This window comes from Procambarus clarkii, chromosome 22 (assembly GCF_040958095.1).
Source record: "Procambarus clarkii isolate CNS0578487 chromosome 22, FALCON_Pclarkii_2.0, whole genome shotgun sequence".
Classification (NCBI taxonomy): domain Eukaryota; kingdom Metazoa; phylum Arthropoda; class Malacostraca; order Decapoda; family Cambaridae; genus Procambarus; species Procambarus clarkii.
This window is the reverse complement of record NC_091171.1, coordinates 11,432,374-11,455,973: the sequence shown is the minus strand read 5'-3', so window position 1 is coordinate 11,455,973 and position 23,600 is coordinate 11,432,374. Positions and strand designations below refer to the sequence as shown.

Sequence of the window (23,600 nt, the reverse complement as noted above, 5' to 3'; positions counted from 1 at the left end):
AAGAAAGGAAAATGTCATAATGGTTTATTCAGTGTATGTAAGGTAGGCTTTTCCATTATTGAGACGTAAATGACAAATAAAAAACAAATGGAACACATTTGAAACAAAGATTGTTATAATGGAGCAGCCTACCTGCCGAACACCAAACGAACTTTTTTGACATTTGTTGTATATCAGACATTTCATTTCTTTTTTCCTACAAAAACGTCAATGCTTTGCAACATCTCAGCAGTCACCCCTTTATATCCCAGCATCATTAGCATCTTTAAACAAGAACAACATAATTTATGTGCATCGTCGGAGGCGTCTGAGAATGTGCAAGAAGCAGTGCGACCCACCATGTGGTGTTGATGTTACTCAAACCAGCGTTCGTCATACGGGACGATTTGACGCCGATCGGGCCGTTCGTTACCCAAAATATTCGTCTTTTGGGGCAATCGTTATGCGAGGTACCACTGTATTTAACACTTTCGCGCTCTCCGCAAAGGTCACTCAGCCAACCGAATGTGCGCGCTGCGTTTTTATCGCTTAAGCGTAAAAACAAAAATGTGTATACTCTTTTTACTCTTCTGACCTTAGTTCTCATGCTACGTATTTCATTTTGGTACCAACGTGTTCGCAATAAAATTCTCTAGAAGAACATTAGTAAAATAAGTCACGAAACATATAGGGATACCAGCACCAAATAAATAACTACGTAGATGACTCGCCGTGAGCGCCCATCAGCAACAAAATGTTTTTACTCTTGGGATTGTAATCACCTCCACACTTGTTCTACAGCGTTAATTTTGGTATCAATGGACTCGCAATGAAATTCCCAACACGGTGATGTGAATATAAGCGTAGAATAATGATGCAGCCCGCCCGCAAGAGTGTGGGAAGTGGTGAAATTGTTACCCGGTATCGGTGACGGGACGACGCACGGCGCTTTGAAAGTTTATACTTATTTCACTCTCATGACATTAATTTTCTATGTACGTCATTCATTTTTATGTCAATGTGTTCGCAATAGAATGTTCTATGTGCCCATAGGTAAAAAATATCAACAAAGCGTAAGTTAGAATAGCGACAAATATAAAACAACGCTGGAACATATCAGTGAGCGTCAAACACACACGAAATATTTTTACTTTTGTTATGTTTGTCAAGATTATACTTGTTGCACACAGTTATTTTTGGTTGTATATTGATCGGAATAAAATTCCCTAAACAGACATATGCATATAATACATGATATGGGGGAAGAATTACTAGTATAAACGGCTAAAGTCACCCACCTGCAACCCGTTTGGGACAAAATACCATTTGATCGAAGTTATCCACACCTTTCATGAACTTATTGTACCATGCAGCCTAGTGGTGAGAAAGTGAGTCTCATAGCGCGCAGTTTGAAACAAACCCAAAGTAAATCGGATAAAAATTGAATTTTATACAAATATTTTAAAAGTTGACATAACTTTATGTCCACTATGCGTTTACGTTAGACGAAACCGAACGCGCCGGCGCGTCCAGATAGCGCGAAAGTGTTAAATTGAAGGCTATATCACTTCCCCATGTTCCACTTTCATGAGATAAGGAGAGAGAATTTTCATTGCAAGATTTAAGTTTTCTTGGAAAGCAATATTAAAACTATACTAAACATTGAAAGCATTATTTCTGGGCTGGTCTTCTGGGACTCATTAATGCACGCTTAAATCAGTAGCTATAGCCCCTCTATACAAGGAAGGGAGCAAAGCATTGGCTCATAATTATAGACCAGTTGCACTAATGTCCCCACATAATAAAAGTATTTGAGAGTGATCAGCAGTTGGATCTCCAGTTTTATGGAGACGCAATGATCTCCACAACCCAGGGTAATGTGGATTTAGAGTGGGAAGATCATGTCTCTTGTAGCTACTTGACCACTATGATTAAATCTCTGAAGCATTAACCCTTAAAGTGCGCATCACGTCATATGACGTGCTGGACGTTGTTCCAGTCGACTGCGCATCACGTCATATGATGTGTTGGAGTAGTACGCAAGATTTAAACAGCCCGCGGATACACGGGGTTCACCACACCTTCATCAGGGCTCTTGTAAACAGATGCCATTTTAAAAAAAAATCGTGGGCCAAACTCCCGGGTGTTATTGGCCTCAGTATTGAGTGAGCAACCAAGCCTGACGCACGCAGCATGAGCTAACAGCACTGCTGTTCAGCTTGTGACCACAGCATCGCCTAAAAATGCCAAATTATACTTGTTCATGCTATTATGTAGCGATGATATTATTACAGAAGACCCCTGACTGTGATAAAACTGACCAGGGTTCTGATAATAGCAGGATTGTGGTGATATTTAGCGCTGTGCGCCATGGAAGGAGGTGTAATGCTGTGGGAGGGAGGGTGGTGGTGATGTCTTTTGACTGTGTGTGGCCACCTTTTATTGACTGCACTCACCATACCAGCTTAGTGGTTCGCTATGGTGAACACAAATGTAAATACTTATATATAACGTGCGTATAGAGGGTATAAACAGCAAGAGAAGGTTTGGAGCCGCCATTTTGGTGAGGGCGGTGGCGTCGTCTGCACGACGCCACCGTGCAGACGACGGTGTTGTTTACTGGTTACCACGATGGTCTTTGGGCACCATACCAGTTTATTTGTACAAGTATGATGAATAAAACAGGTAGATATTTATATATGTGTGTATATAGTGTAATAACACCACACAGTATTGTTGGAGGACAAATATTAGTGCGTCTGGCCTTGAGGGCGGCCGCCGATCAGCTGACTGTGTGAGTAGCCACATCTCTGTGCCTTTACTCACCATACAAGCTTAGATGTACAGTTATGGTGAACAAAACATGTAGATACTTATATATAACGTCTGTATATAAGATATATAGCGTAATAACACCACACAGTATTGTTGGAGGAGAAATATTAGTGCGTCTGACCTTGAGGGCGGCCGCCGATCAGCTGACTGTGTGAGTAGCCACATCTCTGTGCCTTTACTCACCATACAAGCTTAGATGTACAGTTATGGTGAACAAAACATGTAGATACTTATATATAACGTCTGTATATAGTGAATTATAGCAAAAACAGTATTGTGGGAGGAGAATGTGGGTGAGTCAGATGACTGGAGGGAGGGCGGGAGTGGCTGGCTGGTACACGGCCATCACTCCTCATTACTTTTTGACTCATAATAGCTACTTAGTGGTTCGTTATAGTGAACAAAACATGCAAATACTTATATATAACCTGTGCTTATAGTGTAATAACCGACAAAGTATTTGTTCACTGATTGATGAACATAATTGAATCAACAATATGCACACCATATTTTTGAGTACACCAACGATTCACTCATTTTATTATATAAATATATCAAACTACACACTATTGAATAATATTACAGCAAAAAAGTATGAAAAATCAATCAGAGACATTGAAATAATTCGGTAATTATCTCTTTGTGGCAACTCCGGCCTGACAGCTTGCGAGCAACAGACCGCCTGGGACGCACGCTGAGTCAGCGCCTATAATTTGCCAGACTTCCCCGCCCTATAGCAGGCAATATATGCCACTTACGATTTTTTTATTATTTTTCCCGTGATCAGTGAACACAAATTAACAGGTTAGAAAGAAAAAATATATATTTTTTTTTTCAAAATGACATGCGCCTGTGGGGATGACAGGATATTAAACCCCGAGCATGTTAAGGGTTAAAGGAAAAACAGAATGCAGATTTGAAAATGATTCAAACATTTTCCTAGTAAAACTATGATTCTCAGTGAATTAAAATTAGATCCCAATAAGTGGATGAATGAAAGCAGTCCCTTTGGGCATGGAGAGGGTTACGGGGGAATAGCATCCAGATGAACACCTATTAATAACGACTTCAGTTCTCTGAATAACGGGATTACGGAAAGGACACATTACCATAATTCCGTAGAAGACATTATCACAGGTAAATAGGCAGTTGGGGAGAGGAGACATGGTCAGGAGGTCATGAAGAATAAGAGGACTGGATCCAGGATAGCAGCCTCATTAGGTAGCCTCATTAGACATTGAAATGCAATTCTCACTCCAGTCACACACTCGGACCTTGACAAAGCACTCAAGAAAGTGCAAAAAACTTGGTGTAAAAAAAGGAAATGCAGAATAGAGCCAGTGAAGGTTCAATAGGCACAATCAGACAATACTGCATGGACATCAGAGGTACACAGATGTTCATCATCCACCCAGCAAGCATAAGAAATATTGCCGGAACAAAAGTGGATGTCTTCAAAAGAAAACTGGATAGTTTTCTTCAAGAAGTTCCAGACCAACTATGCTGTAATAGATACATGGGCCTGCGAGCCACTCCAAGCCTGTTGACCAAGATCTCACAAGTTAAGCATGGTCCCCGGCTGGGCGTAGGAAGTAGAATTCCCGGAACCCCATCAAGGTACTGTATGGTGGCTGGATGGATAGATAGATGGAAGGCTGGCCGGCTGGATGGACGGACGGACAGCTGGCTGGATGGATGGATGGCTGAATGGAAGAACGGCTGGCTGGATGGAAGAACAGCTGGCTGGCTGGATGGATGGATGGATGTGTGGACAGCTGACTGGATGGATGTATGGGTGGCTAGCTGGATGGATGGCCACTTGGCTGGAAGGATGAATGGATGGCCACTTAGCTGGTTGGATGAATGGATGGCCACTTAGCTGGATGGATGAATGGATGGCCACTTGGCTGGATGGATGAATAGATGGCCACATGGCTGGATGGATGAATGGATGGCCACTTGGCTGGATGGATGAATGGATGGCCACTTGGCCGGATGGATGAATGGATGGCCACTTGGCTGGATGGATGAATGGATGGCCACTTGGCTGGATGGATGAATGGATGGCCACTTGGCTGGATGGATGACTGGCGAGATGGATGGGCAGATGACTGGCTGGGTAGACAGATGACTGGCATGCCAGATGGACGCCTGGCTGGCTGGCTGGCCGGATGGACGCCTGGCTGGCTGGCTGGCCGGATGGACGCCTTGCTGGCTGGCTGGCCGGATGGATGCCTGGCTGGCCGGCTGGATGGATGCCTGGCAGGCTGGCTGGCTGGCTGGACGCCTGGCTGGCTGGCCAGATGGACGCCTCGCTGGCTGGCCGGCTGGATGGACGCCTGGCTGGCTGGCTGGCCAGATGGACGCCTGGCTGGCTGGCCGGATGGATGCCTGGCTGGCCGGATGGACGCCTGGCTGGATGGACGCCTGGCTGGCTGGGCGGATGGACGCCTGGCTGGCTGGGCGGATGGACGCCTGGCTGGCTGGCCGGCTGGATGGACGCCTGGCTGGCTGGCCGGCTGGATGGACGCCTGGCAGGCTGGATGGATGCCTGGCAGGCTGGCTGGACGCCTGGCTGGCTGGCCAGATGGACGCCTGGCTGGCTGGCCAGCTGGATGGACGCCTGGCTGGCCAGATGGACGTCTGGCTGGCTGGCCGGATGGATGCCTGGCTGGCTGGCCGGCCGGATGGACGCCTGGCTGGCTGGCCGGCCGGATGGACGCCTGGCTGGCTGGCCGGCCGGATGGATGTCTGGCTGGCCGAATGGATGCCTGGCTGGCTGGCTGGCTGGATGGACGCCTGGCTGGCTGGATGGACGCCTGGCTGGCTGGATGGACGCCTGGCTGGCTGGCTGGCTGGATGGACGCCTGGCTGGCTGGCTGGCTGGCTGGACGCCTGGCTGGCTGGCTGGATGGACGCCTGGCTGGCTGGCTGGATGGACGCCTGGCTGGCTGGCTGGATGGACGCCTGGCTGGCTGGCTGGCTGGACGCCTGGCTGGCTGGCTGACTGGCCGCCTGGCTGGCTGGCTGACTGGCCGGATGGACGCCTGGCTGGCTGGCTGACTGGCCGGATGGACGCCTGGCTGGCTGGATGGACGCCTGGCTGGCTGGCTGGATGGATGCTGGCTGGCTGACCAGATGGATGCCTGCCTGGCTGGCTGGCTGGCCGGATGGATGCCTGGCTGGCTGGATGGACGCCTGGCTGGCTGGCTGACTGGCCGGATGGACGCCTGGCTGGCTGGATGGACGCCTGGCTGGCTGGCTGACTGGCCGGATGGACGCCTGGCTGGCTGGATGGACGCCTGGCTGGCTGGCTGGATGGACGGCTGGCTGGCTGGATGGATGCTGGCTGGCTGACCAGATGGATGCCTGCCTGGCTGGCTGGCTGGCTGGATGGATGCATGGCTGGCTGGCCGGATGGATGCCTGGCTGGCTGGCTGGATGGATGCTGGCTGGCCGGCCGGATGGATGCCTGGCTGGCCGGCCGGATGGATGCCTGGCTGGCCGGCCGGATGGATGCCTGGCTGGCCGGCCGGATGGATGCCTGGCTGGCTGGACGGATGCCTGGCCGGCTGGACGGATGCCTGGCTGGCCGGCTGGACGGATGCCTGGCTGGCTGGCTGACTGGCCAGATGGACAGTTGGCTGGATGGCTGGCCAGATGGGCGGCTGGATGGCTGGCTGGCTGGCTGGCCGGCCAGATGGACGGCTGGCTGGATGAACAACTGGCTAGATGATTGGCCAGATGGACGGACAGGGCAGACACAGATGGCTGGCTGGTTGGCTAGAGGGCTGGCTGGACAGACGAATGGCTGGCTGGCTTGATAGGCGGATGGCTGGCTGGCTTGACAGGCGGATGGCTGGCTGGCTTGACAGGTGGATGGCTGGCTGGCTTGACAGGCGGATGGCTGGCTGGCTTGACAGGTGGATGGCTGGCTGGTTGGCTAGCTGACTGGACAACTGGCTAGATGACTGGCCGGATGGATGGGCAGATGACTGGCTGGGCAGATGGACACTTGGTTGGCTGGCCAAATGGAAACCTGACTAGATAGCTAGATGGCTGGCTGGACAGACGGACGGCTGGCTAGCCTGATGGATGAATGGATGGCTGGCTGGCTGGGCAGTTGTCCAGACAGATGGATGGCTGGCTTGTTGAAAGGACAGATGACTGCTTGGACAGACGGCTGACTGGCTGGCTGGACTGTACTAACCTGAGCTGCCAACTGGGTGCATTTGGGCACAGTTGGCAAACTACAGCTTACCTATTTTCAATCTTTTCTTTTATTTATTTGTATTTATTTATTTATTTATTTATTTATTTATTTATACAAAAGTTCTTACATTCTTGTACAGCCACTAGCATGCATAGCATTTCAGGCAAGTCCTTAACCCTTAAAGGGCACAAATCATATATGTATGTATGGCCTAAGAGTAAGGTTTCTCAAACTTTCTCAAATCCTTTCAAAGTTTTTGTACATAATCTACTAGCAAATGCTCCAACTTTGTCTAAATGATCACCCAATGCAACTTGAAAAACGAGAAAATAAAAAATAATTTTAAAATTGAATATTGAGAACTTTAGATTTTCAGATCAGATTAAAAATATAAAATATCACCAAGTGTTCATTTTGTGTTATTGTGCTCTCATAATAGCATATGCTCTTCATTTTCATCAAATTAAAATATAGGTTTTCAGTAAAGTTTACTGTAAAAAAAATTCTTCAATGTGGTATTTGAAATACAGTACAACCTCGATTCAACGTACTATATGGGACCAGCCCCAGTTCGTTGGAGCGTTGGATTCGTTGCAAGAGGTGACCTTCAGGAGGCGTTTGTGTCAGTGTCTTTATTTTTCTTGTACACAATAAAAATGCATTATCATATTACATACTCTACCTATATATTACTTCTCTACTTAAAAATACTGTAATTCATAAATTTACCTTATTGTTGAAGTTATGTCCATCTTGAAGTTTCGTGAAGTTGTGAATGCTCTACATTAAATACGTACTGCAGTGCATTATGCCGTTAGCACTGTGTTGATTAAAAGTAGTTCTGCTGTATGTTGAGTACTACAATACAGTTTATGAAAACTATTGTACACTAAAATTACTGCAACTTTAATTTTAACACTGTGTACACACTTAAATTTAACAATTGTTCTAACTGTTCATGCTGCACACGATGTTTTTAGATGTTTGCATCAGCTTTGCTGGTGCTCGCTGCTGCTGTGGGTTCAGCTGCTTCTGAGCTGGTGCTGGCTGCTGTTGTACCAGTGCTGGGTACAACTGTGCTTGTGCTGGGTACGACTGTTGTACCAGTGCTGGGTACAGCTGTGCTCGTGCTGGGTACGACTGTTGTACCAGTGCTGGGTACAACTGTGCTCGTGCTGGATACGGCTGTTCTCGTGCTGGGTACGGCTGTTCTCGTGCTGGGTACGGCTGTTCTCGTGCTGGGTTCGGCTGTTTTCGAGCTGGGTTCGGCTGTTCTCGAGCTGGGTTCGGCTGTTCTCTTGCTGGGTACGGCTGTTCTCGTGCTTGGTACAGCTGTTCTCTTGCTGGGTACGGCTGTTCTCATGCTGGGTATGGCTGTTCTCGTGCTGGGTACAGCTGTTCCCGTGCTGGGTACAGCTGTTCTTGTGCTGGGTACAGCTGTTCTCGTGCTGGGTACGGCTGTTCTCGTGCTGGGTACGGCTGTTCTCGTGCTGGGTACGGCTGTTCTCGTGCTGGGTACGGCTGTTCTCGTGCTGGGTACGGCTGTTCTCGTGCTGGGTACGGCTGTTCTCGTGCTGGGTACGGCTGTTCTCGTGCTGAGTACGGCTGTTCTCGTGTTGGGTACGGCTGTTCTCGTGCTGGGTACGGCTGTTCTCGTGCTGGGTACGGCTGTTCTCGTGTTGGGTACTGCTGTTCTCGTGTTGGGTACGGCTGTTCTCGTGTTGGGTACTGCTGTTCTCGTGCTGGGTACGGCTGTTCTCGTGCTGGGTACGGCTGTTCTCGTGCTGAGTACGGCTGTTCTCGTGTTGGGTACTGCTGTTCTCGTGTTGGGTACGGCTGTTCTCATGCTGGTTGATTTTCTGCTATTAGTTCTTGCTGTAGTAAAAAAATGGTCAATTCCACAATTATTCTTCCACCGGCGGATAAATACTGTACGTCAATCGCAGACAAAGCTAAGGGCACTGGGTGCATACTGTACGAACGCAGACTAAGTCTATACGTACACCCTTCAGTAGGCTGGTGTTTAAGCCTGATCCAGTAACATAAATTTCTCTTAAATATTCTATTTACATCAAATTATATATTTTTGGGTTATATATTTAGTTTAGCAACATTATTACGATAATAAGAGCTATAAAAATACTTATTTTGGAACTGATTTATTAATTTTATTATTTCGAAGCCGTAGGTCACTAAACTATGGCGACGAAATCGAACAAAACACTGCCTGGTGTTGTGTTCGATTTCCAGTAACATATATTTCTCTCATATATTCAATTTACATCAAATTATATATTTTTGGGTTATATATTTAGTTTAGCAACATTATTACGATAATAAGAGCTATAAAAAATACTTACTTTGAAACTGATTTATTAATTTTATTATTTCGAAGCCGTAGATCGCTGAACTGTGACGACGAAATCGAACACAACATGCATGGTGTTGTATGGACAGGGATTAGACCTGTCCACTTGTGCTGGAGTTGTGCTGCCAATAACGTGAATAATTTCTCAAATAGGAGATATCTATCTTATTACAGTATATTTTTGTTTTTTTTTAGTTTAGTTTAATTAGGATAATAAAGAGTTATTAAAACACCAGTTTTAGAAATGATTTATAATGTGAAACGTTCAAAGCCATGGGTCACTGAACTATGACAACACAGACGAAAGTGAGTGAAACCTCACTGTAGAGTGAGGTTTACTGTACAGTATTCCCTTATCTGTCCACCCTCACTCGTCTTGCTTCATCACAGAAAATGTATATAAGAAGATTTCAACATATTGGCTAGCTATTCATGCTTCAGCCTTTAAATTAATTTACAAAGCTACGTGTGCCACACATCGGTGAACGAAAATCATTGAAACTCAGTCGTTCACTTGTGTGGACGACTCTGGCTGGTGTTTGGTTAATATGCGTCACTTCTTGTGGACTATTCTGGCTGGTGTTTGGTTCATATGATTCACTTGTTGTGTGGTCCACTTGTGTGATCCAACTTGTTTTATGAAGGAATTATTAATTGTAATCTGTGATAGAATGAAACGGTTTTCCACCACTCTGTGAACTCTGTCCCAACATCGTAAGCTTGTGGACCACTTGTGGTCCACTTGTGTGGTCAACTTGTGTGGTCCACTTGTGTGATCCAACTTGTTTTATGAAGGAATTATTAATTGTAATCTGTGATAGAATGAAACAGTTTTCCACCACTCTGTGAACTCTGTCCCAACATCGTAAGCTTGTGGACCACTTGTGGTCCACTTGTGTGGTCCACTTGTGTGGTCCATTTGTGTGATCCAACTTGTCATATGAAGGAATTATTAATTGTAATCTGTGATGGTATGGTAAAGTTTTCTACCACTGTGAACTCTGTCCCAACATCGTAAGCTTTAATTACCTAAGTGTAGTTACAGGATGAGAGCTATGCTCGTGGTGTCTCTTGTGGACCACTTGTGGACCACATGTGTGGTCCACTTGTGTGATCGAACTTGTCATATGAAGGAATTAATAATTGTAATCTGTGATAGAATGTGAAAGTTTTCCACCAGTCTGTGAACTCTGTCTTGACGTCGTAAGCAAATCCGAACATCCCCCGCTTCGGCGAACCATTGTTCGTCAAACCGGGTGAGTAAATCCGGCCTGAAAAGCGTGCGAACTAGCCGGAGATTCGTTGAATCGGGGTACGTTGAATCAAGGTTGTACTGTATGCGGCAAATTTAGACAAAAAAATGTATAACTCCAAACGTTTAGGGTTAATGGAAAAATCCATTTTATAGAGATTGTAGAACACAGCTGTGCACACTATATGTAAAAATTATGAGAATCTGTTTGAAACCGGATTTTTTTATGTCTCGGAGTTGAAAATCTAGTTATAGATATAATTGAAGTTGAAGTTATCGACATTGAATAAGGTAGTTCTAATTCATTAATTTACTTGTATGTTTTAATAAACATTGTTTGGCATTCGTACTCAAATATGTGAAAGTTGTAGGCCAATGTGTTAAGTCAAGAAAAAATAACCCCCAAAAAACAAAATATAGGGATAATGATGATAATTATAATGATTTAGGGGATATATTTAGGGTATACTTTATTTAAGTCAAAAAGCCCTAATCTGGTCCCTAATCACCTAAACAACTTAGAGACAATGAAAATAGTTTGAAATCTATGAAAAATTCAGCCCAAAAAAATTTGAAGTCCCAAGTTATGCGAGTTGTGCCTGATTTATTTGTTGACCAATTTCATTCTATCTTCACATAGTTAGGGACTGGTATCCACTCTCGAGGTTGTGAAGGTTACAACAAAATCAGATAATAAACAAAGAAGAAAACAAAAACTAAAAAACTTAAAAACAAAAAATACAATTTTCCCCCCAAAAATATTTTTCGGACATTGATGAAAGTAACAGATATCAACATTGAGTAATGTATTTACAGTGTATATGATATATAACAAAATAGAGCATAATAACATACTCATTATTTGTGTTATGTATTACTTAGCAATGCCATAAAGACACCAGCTGCATATCCACTTTGTGGACACTTTTTACTACTATTCTTCTTTGAGTGTCGGACAGGTACTTGTATCTCCTATTATCCTTCAGTTCCAGTAAATAGAACCTGTTCTCCTTATCAACAAAATGAGAAGAAATATTTTTTTCTTTTTTAAAAATTTGTCTAAAATCAATTTCTGAAAATATTGTAATGAAAGTTTCATAATGCTGAAGCCAATAAATTGGAGATTTGTTTACCATTTTTAAGTAATTTTTACATATTTCAAATATTTTTTGCTTCCCTGCCCCTTATGCTTAGCAGTTTAAGGTTAATCCTATGTTCCTCGGAATACAACCTTGTCAAATCGTTTAACAACCAGGTACCCATTTTACTGTATGGTAAACAGAGGCTACAGTTATGAATTGATGTACAATAAATCCTCCCCGGCCAGGATACGAACCCAGGCCAAAGCTCTCGCGAGTGTCTTACCACTCCGCCACGGGGACTGCTTAACTTTGTATTTAATAAAGATGTGCAGTTTTTCTTTCACAGTAATTTCTTGGCTGTTTTACATTCCTGTATTTAGTTATAGTCAAACTTGGATTCCCTTTCTTCTCTGGTCCTGGTGTTTGGTTGACCTGCACATGTCCAGTAGCCTGGTAGTTTTGTGGATGTCTGTGGTGCCAGATTCAATGCAACACGAAGCATTCAACGCTGATATTTTCTGTTTATATTGGGTTATGATTTACAGTTGCAGTAGTTTGCCTTCTCATGTGTAGTCACTAGCCGTAGTCATGTCGTTATAATGGCTCTAATTTGTTTTTAAGTTGTGTTTACCTTGTATTTATTTAATGATAGCTACATTTGCTATTTAAAAATAAAGTAAGCTTTGAAAAAACCATGAATTTGAAATGTTTTGTTCGAAGACACTGTTCAGTATTTGCAAATCTCTTGATACTGAGCAGTATACAAATGAGGGTAATATGTCCCTGTGTTGTCTAACAAGATACGTGTTGACATTTGCACAAATAATTTATATTAAAAGTGGCAAATTCAACAGCTCAGATTAACTTTGTATAATTTTTGTAATTAATTATTATTCTGTAACATTTCTTTTGCAGGTGGCCTTAGAACCCCCAGAATTAAAAGGTTATCAGGAGTCATTCAGGATGTTAGAACACCATACAGCTTTAGGAAGAAAGTAAAACATCGTAAGTAATAATTTCATTGCCAGCATAATATTAAATTTTAATCGTTAGTGCTATTCATTTGTGTAAGCTTTTTGAAGTAGTTTTTCGTAGCTAAGGCCTATTGGATGCGAGGATCCCAGTTGTACAGTTGGGTTCATTCTCGGCTCACAATCGAGACTTCCGGGTTTGAATCCCAGGTGGCACAGAAATGGTCGGGCATGTTTCCTGTCACCTCATGCTCCTGTCCACCTAGCAGTAAATAGATACCCAGGACTTAGCTTGTTGTAGGGTTCCATCTTGGGGGAGGAGCAGTAATTCGACCTTGGAGGGGGAAAAGTGGGGACCTTCTTGAGGTTATCTTTAGATGATTTCGGGGCTTAGTGTCCCCGCGGCCCGGTCCTCGACCAGGCCTCCTTTTTGTTACACACCCCCAGGAAGCAGCCCGTAGCGGCTGTCTAACTCCCAGGTACCTATTTACTACTAGGTAACAGGGGCATCAGGGTGAAAGAAACTGTCCATTTGTTTCCGCCTCTACCGGGGATCGAACCCAGAACCTCAGGACTACAAATCCGAAGTGCTGTCCACTCAGCTGTCAGGCCCACAAAATAAACCCCCACAGACATCAAAATAAGCTTAACATGAACTCGCCTAGTTGTGCTTGTGGGGGTTGAGCTTCAGTTCTTTGGTCCTGCCTCTCAAATGTCAATCAGCTGGTGTACAGATTCCCGAGCCTACTGGGCTCTATCATATCTGCCTTTGAAACTGTGTATGGAGTCTACCTTCATCACATCATCCTAATGCATTCCATTTGTTAACTAAGTACTCTGACTCAGGAAAAAAATTCTTTCTAATGTCCTTGTGCCTCATTTGGGTACTAAGTTTGCACCTGTGTCCCCTTGTTTGCATACCACCCATGCTAAATAGTTTATTTTATCTACCATGTCAATTCCTCTGAGAATTTTATAGGTGGTAATCATGTCTTCCTGTCTTCCAGTGTTGTAAGATTCAGTTTTGGTAATCTTTTCTCATTGCTCATACTCCTCAGCTCGAGGACTGCCGGGTGGCATACCTCTGAACCTTTTCTAACTTCATTTTGTGTTTGACTAGATATGGATTCTGTGCTGGAGCCACATACTCCAGTGTTGGTCGGACACATGAAGTATACAAGGTTCTGAATGATTCCTTTCACAAGTTTCTGAAGGAAGTTCTTATGCTTGCCAGCCTTGCATATGCTGCACCTGATATCCTTTTGATGTGTGCTTTAGGGGATGGATCTGGCATGATATCAACCCCCAGATCTTTCTCTCTTCCTGATTCCTGAAGGATTTCTTCTCCCAACCTGTACCTTGTGTTTGGCCTCCTGCTCCTAACGCCTATCTTCATTACTTTACATTTGCTAGAGTCAAACTCTAAGAGCCATTTGTTGGACCATTCCTTCAGTCTGTTGAGGTCATCTTGTAGTCTCTTGCTGGCCTCCTCTGTCGTAATCCTTCTCATAATTTCAGCATCATCAGCAAACATTGAGAGAAATGAGTCTATACTCTGGAAAATCATTTATGTATATCAGAAACTAGATAAGTCCAAGTACAAAACCCTGTGGGACTCCGCTGGTGACATCAAGCCATTCTGAGGTCTTACAGTAACTCTACTTGTTGTTGTTTAGGTACCCCTTATCCACTCGAGCACCTTACCAGTTACTCCAGCCTGTTTCTCCAAATTATTCAAGACTCTTATGGGAGGACTTTATCAAAAGCTTTCCAAGTCCAAGAAAATGCACAATGCCCACCCTTCTCTTTCTTGCTTAATGCTTGTTCATAGAATTCTATTAAACCTGTGAGGCATGATTTGCCATCCCTGAACCCACGCTGGTGGTGGTGTGTATGACGTCCCTTCTCTCCAGATGTTCTACCAACCTTTTTCTGTGGGGGAGCCCCTACGGCTCCCTGGAGCTTATTGGGCTAATGTATGTTATATTAGACCGGGACATTAGCTAAGGAGTTCAGACCTACCAGGGACCAGTGCCAGAACCTGGCCCCTTCAGAGAGGTTTCAGGGAGCAATGGCCCTGGAAAACCCTCCCTGGAAAACCCTTTTGTGGTTGGGGTTTTCCTTATCTGCCATCGACCGGGGTTAGGCACCCAGAAAGGTAGGCATAACAAAACAAACCCCACATAGTAAAAAACTAAAACAAAAAAACGAACAGAGAGGTAGAAACTCCCTACAATCCCAAGGAAACAAACAAACATCACAGTTTACTGCCGCGCCGATCATCCGCGCAGCCCTCTCCACCCCGAGAGGGTGAGGGGGGGGGGAGCCCCGGACCTCACCGCGCCGGCTGCCTAGCATCAGTTCATAAGTTTGTCAACCGGGATAGACGCTTCTCTGGCCTCAGTTTCCTAGGCGGTGTTTGCCTTGTGTGGCATTCACTGCCGTGTGTTGTGTTGTGTTGTGCGGTTACCAGGTGTTCCTCATCAGTACCAGGGCTGCATGCGCTTAGGGGCTTCCTTCCCTAAGTGCCCTGTGAGTATTGCCCCTGCGTGACAGAGTTATCTTCCCTGGGGCATTCGGGAACCATTCCTGTAGAGGTTCTTGCTGCTCGGCATTTGCCTCGCCCTTGGGGCCCTTGTTTGGCCCTGGGTAGGGACTGGTATTGTGTTGGTTAGGGCGTCAAGGTGTTGCGCGACCTGCCACCTAAGCAGCGACCAGTTCCTGTTGCCTCTGGAGTCGGTGTACTTTTGCGGGGTTTTTCTTTTGTTTTTATTTTCATTTGCCTGGTTGGGGTCTGCCTAGTGTTGCTATAGTTCCACTGGTAGTGTTTGGTGGCCCTCTGCTAGGCCCCCGTGATTGTACATGTCGCAGGGGTTTTCAGTGTTTTCCTCTACCCCCTTGTTATTTTTGGGTTTCTTAACCGGTTAGCAACACCTTGCCCAGGCTTCCCGTAGTTGTTACCCCTACGGCCCTGGAAACCCCTGTCGGGGCTCGGTGGACCATTGAGTGTGTCTTCCGGGTTCCAACCTGTCTTGTAGGGGATCGTTGGTTGCTGTGCCCTTGTCTCCGGGTGACAGTCGTCACTTTTACCTCCGTCATGTTGCCTGTTGGGTCTCTGACACCTTGACCCGGAGTCTTGCGAGAGATATTCTCTGCTTGTTCTCCAGTACTCTCCTAATGTTTTTACTGTTCAGAGTACAGGCAGCATCTGTGTTGCAAGCTAGATTAGGTTGCTGCAACACGCTAGGTTGGTTTCCTACTTGGATGCCCCGGGGCCGCCCTGTTTTGGTTAGGTGCTGTTACCCCTTTCCCTCCCTGTTCCTGGCTCCGAACCGTCTGCGGGTTTCGGGGTCGGGGAGGGGTATAGTTGGGGGCCGAGACTCGGGCGGTTTTGGGGGCTGCCCAGTTCGGGTTGGGGATGGAGGTTTTCGAGCCTGTTCCTCCTGCCAAGGCTTCTGGGTCTTACCAGCGGCCCTTTCTTGCTGCCTTTCCCATGGACTCTTCCTTTTCTTTAAGGGCGGAGGGCTTGGAGGACGGCTCTGTCCCGGGGCCTCTGTTGCGGGTTCCCTGGGGGGATGCCTGCTAGCAGTTCTGGGGCGGTTTGCCCGTGCCTGGGTTTTGTGCTTCTGGGCGGAATTTTTCGCCCATCCAGTCTGTTTGCTTCCCACTTTTGCTGGCGTGTTTTCGTATCTTTTGCGTCGGTCACAGCCCTCTGTTCTGGTGGCCATTTTCTTCTGCCGGTTTCCCGGCGTGGCCACCAGGGCGGCGTTGCGGTTTGTTTACATGCTCCTGGGTGTGCGAGCAAGCGTCTTGGGTGAGTTTTTTCACCTTTCAGGGGTTTTATTCTCCTGTTGTCGTTTCTTTGCTTTTCTGGTGTTTTCTACCCGTTTTCTGTTCCTCTGGGAACGTTTGAGTGTTTATTTTACACCGGGTATTCCGTTTTGTCTATTTTGGGTCTGGGCCCTAGGGTTTGGGCTCAGTGTCCCTGTCGGTTATGCTTGCTCCCACACCTTGTCCCTCAGTTTTCGGTCTGTTTTGACCATTTCCCTAGGGGTTCTGTCTGGGGGCTGTGCTTTTCCTTTCTGTGGTGTATCTCCGCCAGCAAATATGGTGGTTTGGGCTTCCCCTGGTTTGATTCCGGGTTCCTTTGGGTTCTTTGGTTTCGTTCCGGAGGTTTCTTCCTCTTCGGCCCCCTTTGTGGGTTCAGGGGGCTTTGTTTCCTCGTGTGTGACCCGGTTCTGCCTTCTGGGGTTCCAGGGTCTTCCTGGCTTGCAGATTGATCTTTTTGGGTCTTGGCACGTGTTGTGGTCATGCTGGGACTTTAGGGTTTTGTTGTCCAGGTGGGCCTTTTGATGCAGTTTTGTGCCTTCTTTGCCTGGCCGGCGTGGTGCTCTCTGCCTACTGGTCGGCGGCTTGTAATTTTCTTTTCGTGTGTATCTGTGTGTGTACACATGTACATGTACATGTGTACACTGTGTGTGTGTGTGCACATGTGTATGTGCATACGCACGTGTGTGTAATACACCTTGTGTGTGCGTGTATTTATATGTGTGTATATACATAATATATATGTATATAGGTGTATATATGTGTATGTATACTTTTTCTTTCAGAAGGGGCTCTGTTCCCTTCGCTGTTGACGGGGCGCTGGGGAAGCAGCTTGCTCTGTTGATTCTCACATGGTCCCGCAGTTAGTGGACGCTTTTGGTTGTCTTCCGGCCTCTGGTGGCGGCGGCGAACGGCTTCTCCCGATTTGGGGGGGTTCAGGGCTGGCGGGGTGGGCTTCTTCCCCTGCGCTTCGTCATGTCATCTTAGTGGGTGCTTTGGACGTGGTCGATCCGCCCCATCCTTCTGGGGTTCCTGTCTGCTCTATGCAGACACGGGCCTGGTGAATCTGCGGTTCTTCTGGACTTCTTCAGTCTGCGCCCTGGATTCCATGCCCTCATCGGAGGACTGTTATCTCCTGTCCGGCTTCTGTTGGGGCCAGGTTCCTGGATGGTGGCCCTGGACCTCCAGGTCAATTCTTGGCACGTTCCTCTCCAGTTTTCCGGGACTGGCACAGTTGGTGATGGGGCTTCAAGCTTGCCGCTTTTGTTGCCTTCCCTAGTTTGTAATTGGCACTTGGTGTATTTACGCATCTTTACCTTAATCTTCGTGCCCTGTCTGAGTCTGCTTGGGATTCGGTGTCTGGCCTACCTCGATGACTGGCTGGTGTGGGCTCCCAGTCGGTCCGCTTGTCTGCTCACCAGGGGTGTGGTTCTTTCCAGATCGCCGGGTTTGATTTCCTGGTGATCTGGAGGCCATTCCATCTGTTTCCTTCCCGGGTTCGAACCTGGCTGGGTCTTGTTTGGGGCTCTTGAGCCGCTCCTTGTCTTTCCCTCCAGAAATGTTGCTGCGGCTGTGGTCCCGCCTTCGGCAGTTCATGAGGCGGTCCCGGGTTGTTCGAGCAGTTGTGCGGGAGTCTGAACATCGACGTGCTCGTCTGCCCGCAAGGTCGAGTTTGGCTTCGGCATCTGTTTGGTTCCTTCGGAGACTCCCCTTCCGCCTTTATTGCAATCGTTGGGTTCGTTCCTCCGGGGATCTTGTGTTGATGCTGCGTCACCAGCTTCCTCTTTGGGGTTTTCGGGGTTCCATGCCTTGGCACCTCCCTGAGCCTTCGCTCGATGTGTTCACGGACGGGTCATCTCTTGGCTGGGGCTTTGTGACCAGTGCTCACCAGGTCGGCTAGGGATAGTGGGGTCTGTTCGTCCGTAGGGCTCACAGCACGGTTCAGGAGTTCGTGGCTGTCTGTTTTGCGCTTTGGAGGGTTCGGGTCACTCGGTGCTCTACCACTCGACTCCATTCGGACTGTTCTCTGGCAGTTCTTTGCCAGAACCACAGGGTTTCTCTTGGGAGTTGGACCTTTGGGGTTGGTCCCTTGGAGTGGCTCGTTTGCTGGATTCCTCGGGGTTTGGCTAACAGTGAGGTTCATGTCCGGGGTGTGTCCTACGTCCTGGCGGACAGCCTGTCTCGGTTCATTCCTCTGTTTGCGGATTGGCCAGTCATCGCTGACTAGTTTCGTTGGCTCTGCCAGACATATGGACTCCTGGCCATGGACGTCTTCGAGTCGGCGTGATCTAGGCGTCGCCCATTCTATGTGGCGCCTTTACCCGCCTGCGAGGCGTTCACGATGGATGCCTTTCGGCAGGACTGGTCGAGGTGGGGGTACCTGTTCCTCTTCTTCCGGTCCAGCTGTTGCTTCGGGTTCTGGCTCGGTTGGAGCCCATTCCCAACACAGTAGTCCTTATGGTCCCTTGGTGGCTGGCCCAGCTTTATTTTCAGACTGCTTGATAGGTGTCCGAACCCGGGGCGTTTTCCCGTGGCTCCGCCTCTTTCGGCAGGTCGGACCGGTCCTGTACAAGACTGGTTCGGCTTTCTCCTCGGCTCTTCGCGTCAGGTATTTTGACGCAGGTATCACCATCTCTGGTGATCAGGTGGCTTTGTTGGTGTCCCACCTGCGAGCTTCGTCTCGGCGACATTATGACGTTCCTGGTATTTCTATGCACCTTTTTCTTGCTCTTCGTAGGTTGTCTTCTCTTTCGCATCGGGTTGTCTTGTCCTTTCTTGGGTTTTCGGGACTACAGTTATTTGATGTTTCTTACTGTCGCCTCGTTTTGTGCGGCGCTGGCGGAGCCGCTCCTGCTTGCGTTCGAGGGTGGACGTCACATCTGCCCCATTCCGTACGCTTTCTCGTGTTTTGTTTCACCTCCAGCCTGCTCATGCGTCGCCTGAGCCGTCCTGGTCCTTGATCAGGGTGCCTTCTTATCTTCTCCTCAGTTTGTGGTACCCCTTCGGTTCAGGTTTCTGCTCTTTGGTACTGGTGGTAGGTTTGTACGTTTGCAGCCTTTCTCTGTCCTGGCGACGGTCGAGACGGCTGCTTTCCGGAGGGGTCCATGGGTTATTGATGCTTGATTGGTTCTCCTGGGGGGTGCGTCCTGCATTGTCCGGTTTGGCTTTTTTGCTGTTACTTGCGTACCGTGTCTGGGGATGCGCTTTGGGTTGATCCGGTTCCCGTCGTTCGCCGTTTCAGTTCTCGGGTCTCCCAGGTCGTCCGCAGAGTTTTTAAGTCTTCCAACCTGCGGTCTGTCCTTGCTCCCGTGCTGTTCTGACGTTTGCAGCTTTCGCTGTTCTGTTGGCGACGTCTAGGGCTCATTTCAGGCGCAAGGATTTGAGGGTCGCTCAGGTTCTTGGCCGCCCATTTTTTATGCTCGTGTCTGCTCCTGTGCGTTCTTGTTGCCTTGGGTCACAGGTTGCAGCCTATTGTCTTGGCTTCTCGTTGCGGAGTTTGTGGCGGCTGCCTCCCGGGTCAGCCCTTTCGTTTCCTTCTCTTTGGGTATGAAGCTCCAGGGAGCCGTAGGGGCTCCCCACAGAAAACCACCGTTGAATGCAATGAAATGCCATTTTCTGGGCGAGCCTCGGAGGCTCCCTGGCAACCCTCCCTCTCACCAGTCGGCAGTTTTTTCGCGTTGGTTGAAGCTTAGCTTCTGAACTGATGCTAGGCAGCCGGCGCGGTGAGGTCCAGGGCTCCCCCTCCCCCTTTCGGGGCGGGGAGGGCTGCGCGGACAATCGGCGCAGCAGTAAAGTTTGATGTTTGCTTGTTTCCTTGGGATTGTAGGGAGTTTCTACCTCTCTGTTCGTTTTTTTGTTTGTTTTTTACCATGTGGGGTTTGTTTTGTTATGCCTACCTTTCTGGGTGCCTAACCCTGGTCGATGGCAGATAAGGAAAACCCCAACCACAAAGGGGTTTTCCAGGGCCATTGCTCCCTGAAACCTCTCTGAAGGGGCCAGGTTCTGGCGCTGGTCCCTGGTAAGTCTGAACTCCTTAGCTATGTCCCGGTCTAATATAACATACATTAGCCCAATAAGCTCCAGGGAGCCTCCCGGGCTCGCCCGGAAAATGGCCTTTCATTACATTCAGCGCTGGCTTTTTCATGATTTTCTATATCACCTTACATGGTATACAAGTTAAGGATACCAACCTGTAGTTTAGGGCCTCCTGCCTATCTCCCATTTTGTATATTGGGGACTACGTTAGCTGTCTTCCAACTTTCTGGGAGGCCTGTTTCCAGTGACTTGTTATACACAATAGAGAGTGACATGCAAAGTGCTTCTTCCCTCTCTTTTAGCATGTATGGTGAGATTCCATCAGGTCCAACAGCCTTAGTCACATTTAGATCTAGCATATACCTCCTAATCTCATCTCTGGTAATTTCAATATCTTCCAAGGCTGCTTGGTTTGTCACCACTTAGTTCAGGGACTTCTTGCTCTATTGTGAAGATCTGGAATCTCTTGTGGAATTCTTCACACACACCTTTATCATTCTTTGTGGACCCATCCTCTCCTTTTCTCAGTTTCACCACCTGTTCTTTCACTCCTGATGTGGCTGTATAGCAGTTTTAGTTGGGTCTTGGCTTTATTTGTTGTAATTTTCCAACTGCCTCTCTACTTCGCTTCTCACACTGAGGTACTCATTTCTGGCCCTCTGGTATCTCTGCTCTCTGGTATTCTGTTATTTCTGTAGTTTCTCTATGCCCTTGTGCTTAGCTGCCTTGCTTCATTGCATGCCTGATTGACGACGAATTCCCCTTTTGCTCTTCGTTTTTTCTTTTTGAACCCGGATAAACCTGTTTTCTGCCTCCTGACACTTCTGTATGATGTAGTCCATCATGTCTTGTGCAAACTTTTCTCTGAGCTCCGTTTCCCATGGACAAACTATTACCTGCAATGCATCTAGTTACCAATTAGAAGTTTTCTTATCTTATCATAGTTTTCCCTTTGGTGTGCCAACCTTTTGCTTTTCAGGTCTTTTCTTTGGGTAGGTTATTCCTACTTCCACAAGATATTCAAATATTAGTACACTGCCCGAGTACAGAACCTGGAGCCCATACCTAGTTAAACACAAGACAAAATTAGAGAAGATTCAGAGGTATTCCACCAGAATAGTCCCAGAACTGAGAAGTATGAGCTATGAGAAAAGGCTATGGGAGCTAAACATCACGTCCCTGGAAGACAGAAGAGTAAGGGGGAGACATGATAACCACCTACAAAATTCTCAGGGGAATTGACAGGGTGGACAAAGACAAATTATTTATCATGGGTGGAACACGAACAAGGGGACACAGGTGGAAACTTAGTACCCAAATGAGCCACAAACATTAGAAAATAATTTTTCAGTGTCAGAGTAGTTAAGAAATGGAATGCATGAGGCAGTGATGTGGTGGAGGCTGACTCATACACAGTTTCAAATGTAGACATAATAGAGCCCAGTACGTTTAAGAATCTGTACACTAGATGATTGATGGTTGAGAGGCGGGACCAAAGTGCCAAAGCTCGACCCCGGCAAGAACAACTAGGTGAGTACACTGGTCAATCAATCCTCTGGGGGGTCTGATTTGACTTCTCTTATGTCTGACTCGTTCAGGGTAAATATCAGATAAAGTCTGACTAGTTCATCATTTTCTCTTTCTTGTGAGCCCCTTGAAATGTTGGCTTAGAAAGTTTCTCGTCGCCACATCAAATATTTTAGCTCCCCATGGTACTGTATGTATAAACTGGCTTCCTGTCCCCCGACAAAATGAATTATTAATTAATTATTATTCTCTCTTAGAAAGCTTCTATATGTTCCACTCAGGATTTATATCACCTGCCAGGTTCAGATTATTTTTATGCCTATTGTAACAGAGACCTCTGTAAGTGGTCCAATCATGTATCTAGGGAAGGAAGACAGTGTCAAGTGTAACTAAAGTCACCAGTTCACTATAGAGAAATACAAAAGCTTTAATCTCAAGTCTCAAACACCATATTGAAAATCAAAATACAATACTGTACCAAGACTTGCAGTTACCATTCTGAAAGTACCATTAGTAGGTCAATGGCTACACTGACCACTACCAGGAGTCACTGGAACAGGCCTGGAGAAGCCAACTCTCCTCACTTTTAGTTGGTCTTATAATTGCTTTGTAAAATATAGGTGCTGAGTACAAAGCTTTTCTTTAGTTTTCATTGTTACACAGTGGAGAAAATGGTTTTGTAATTCTAGATAATTTTTTATTAACCTTAAAATCAGTTTAGTTACCTTTTATTATTTGTTTATTCACATGCAGGTATTAAAAAGATTGTATATGATGAGGATAGTTCATCTGATGAGGAAAATGAAGAAGATAGTAACTATTCTTTAAGTGAATCGGACGATGAAAGTAAGGAGAACTTTGATCTCTCTGAAAATTTGGTCATGACCCCAAGGAAAACCCCCCGAAAACTTAAGATGGTATTATCCGGTACCCCAGGAAAAACTCCCTCTAAAACCCCAGGAAAGCGTGGAAGACTTAAGAAAATTAAAGATGTGGAAATGGTAAGTTTTTCTATTTTTTTCCTACTGAATATGAATGTTATCACCACATCCACCATTGTCACTGTCCTGCCTTGTACTTTTGTTGGACAAGGGGACAATGTCAGCTCAGAAGTATTAGGAGAGCGAGAGTTTAGATTAAAAGATATTCTAAAGACACTTCATTCATTCACAATATATTTCATATTCCATACTGCATCATTGTGTAAACCATCACCATCACACTCCATTCAGTTTGCAAGTAGATCTGTTTGCCTTGATGTGGATTGCTACATGTCAATCTATGTAACAAAATTTTTCAGTTGAGCTTTTCTTTAGGTGAGCCCCTTGTGGCTCCCTGAAGCTACGTTACTGATACCGTGCCAAACTGCTAGGTGCCATCAGTTGCGAAGTTCTATTAGGCCTACCGGGGACCACGAGCAAGAACCTGGCCCCCCTCTAAAGATATGCTGAGAGCAATGGTACTATGATCAAATTGTCAGTGAAAAATTGATCAGTGATCAAATTGTTAA

The 23,600-nt window shown here is 46.5% G+C and overlaps 1 protein-coding gene across 1 annotated transcript in view; it reads left to right on the top strand.

Moving 5' to 3' along the window:
• Positions 1 to 23,600, top strand: part of Orc2 (origin recognition complex subunit 2) — a 104,230-nt gene that overhangs the window by 14,131 nt on the left and 66,499 nt on the right. The window contains exons 4-5 of the mRNA XM_045741073.2: positions 12,645 to 12,734; positions 22,844 to 23,091. Coding sequence (XP_045597029.2) covers positions 12,645 to 12,734; positions 22,844 to 23,091 — 338 coding nt within the window. The remainder of the gene's footprint in view (positions 1 to 12,644; positions 12,735 to 22,843; positions 23,092 to 23,600) is intronic.